We start from the raw sequence: 1,147 nt of genomic DNA on the forward strand, positions 1-1,147 counted from the left end.
GGGCTGGAGGAGGGGCAGGAGCCGTTTCCCGCAGGCAGGGTGGATGCTGGAGGCTGGCAGGGGCCAGGCAGGGCCTGGGGGGCCGTCGCCTTGGCACATCTCTCCGCAGCGGGATGGGCACGCTCAGCACCCAGGGTTGGCCAAGCCTTGAGCGAGGACGGGCTTTGATGGATGTGATGTGACAGGCAGAGCAGATCTCAGATGGCTGGAACGGCTCCTGAGCGGCATCAATCCAGCCGTAATGAAAAGTCGTTATGGATTGAAATGCCACCGATGGGGAAGCGCCTCCCTCTCGTTGATAGGAAGCCACCGATGCGGTGCCACGTGCCGGGGCGAGGAAGGTGCCGTGGAGGAAGGCTTGGCCACGGCACGGACCGCTTTGCCGTGGGGACGGAGTGGGTGGCCTTTGTGCAGGCTGTGGTGGCCCTCCAAGGTTGGACTTGAGGATGAGCGCCAGCCTGAAGGATGCAGATGTGGGTCCCTGCAGGTCACCCGCTCCAGCGGCGCGGGTCTCCCTTCCTTGGAGCTCGAATGGAGGAAGCATCCCTGCCAAAGGCTTCTCCCGCGGGACGGCGGGGTCGGAGACCCGGCCCAGCCCTAGGAGGGCTTTAGCAGGATTTGCCATTGTGTGTCACCAAGGAGGGTCAGAGGCACCTTACCTGTGTGTAACGCACGGGGTACCCGAGTGCGTATGGATGCCATACCCCAGCCACCGTGCTGGGGAGCCACCAGCACCCCAGCCGCGGCACCCAGGGCTGGCAGCCGAGCTGCCCTGCCTGCACAGGCAGGGCGAGGAGCTGGCAGGGACCCGGGGTGGGCTGGAGCTCCCGATGCCCCAGGGATGCGGCAGGATCGGAGCTGGGATGCAGCTGATAACGCCGTGGTCCGGCTTTTGTGCTGGATGCACAGCGGGACAGAGGGTGCCAGCACCCACCCCGCACAGGCACCTACTTGTAGGTGCACGAGCTCAAGGTGGCGCGTGTCTGTGCGTGGGGGTATCTTTGCCCTGTACCTTTGCTTGCTCGCAGGTGCAGCCCGTGGCCTGTGAGAACAGCGAGGACAGGAGCATCACCCGCGTGGACGAGGGGCTGGAGGACTTCTTTGCCAAGAGGCTCATCCCAGAGGAGCTGCCGTAAGCCCTGGGGGG

The 1,147-nt window shown here is 65.3% G+C and overlaps 1 protein-coding gene across 1 annotated transcript in view; it reads left to right on the forward strand.

Moving 5' to 3' along the window:
• Positions 1–1,147, forward strand: part of RLTPR (RGD motif, leucine rich repeats, tropomodulin domain and proline-rich containing) — a 24,794-nt gene that overhangs the window by 18,824 nt on the left and 4,823 nt on the right. Inside the window, exon 29 of the mRNA XM_009330369.1 lies at positions 1,029–1,132. Within this exon, the coding sequence (XP_009328644.1) occupies positions 1,029–1,132 (104 nt within the window). The remainder of the gene's footprint in view (positions 1–1,028; positions 1,133–1,147) is intronic.

The sequence above is a fragment of the Pygoscelis adeliae genome, unplaced genomic scaffold, assembly GCF_000699105.1.
Source record: "Pygoscelis adeliae isolate BGI_AS28 unplaced genomic scaffold, ASM69910v1 Scaffold458, whole genome shotgun sequence".
NCBI classification, from domain to species: Eukaryota; Metazoa; Chordata; class Aves; order Sphenisciformes; family Spheniscidae; genus Pygoscelis; species Pygoscelis adeliae.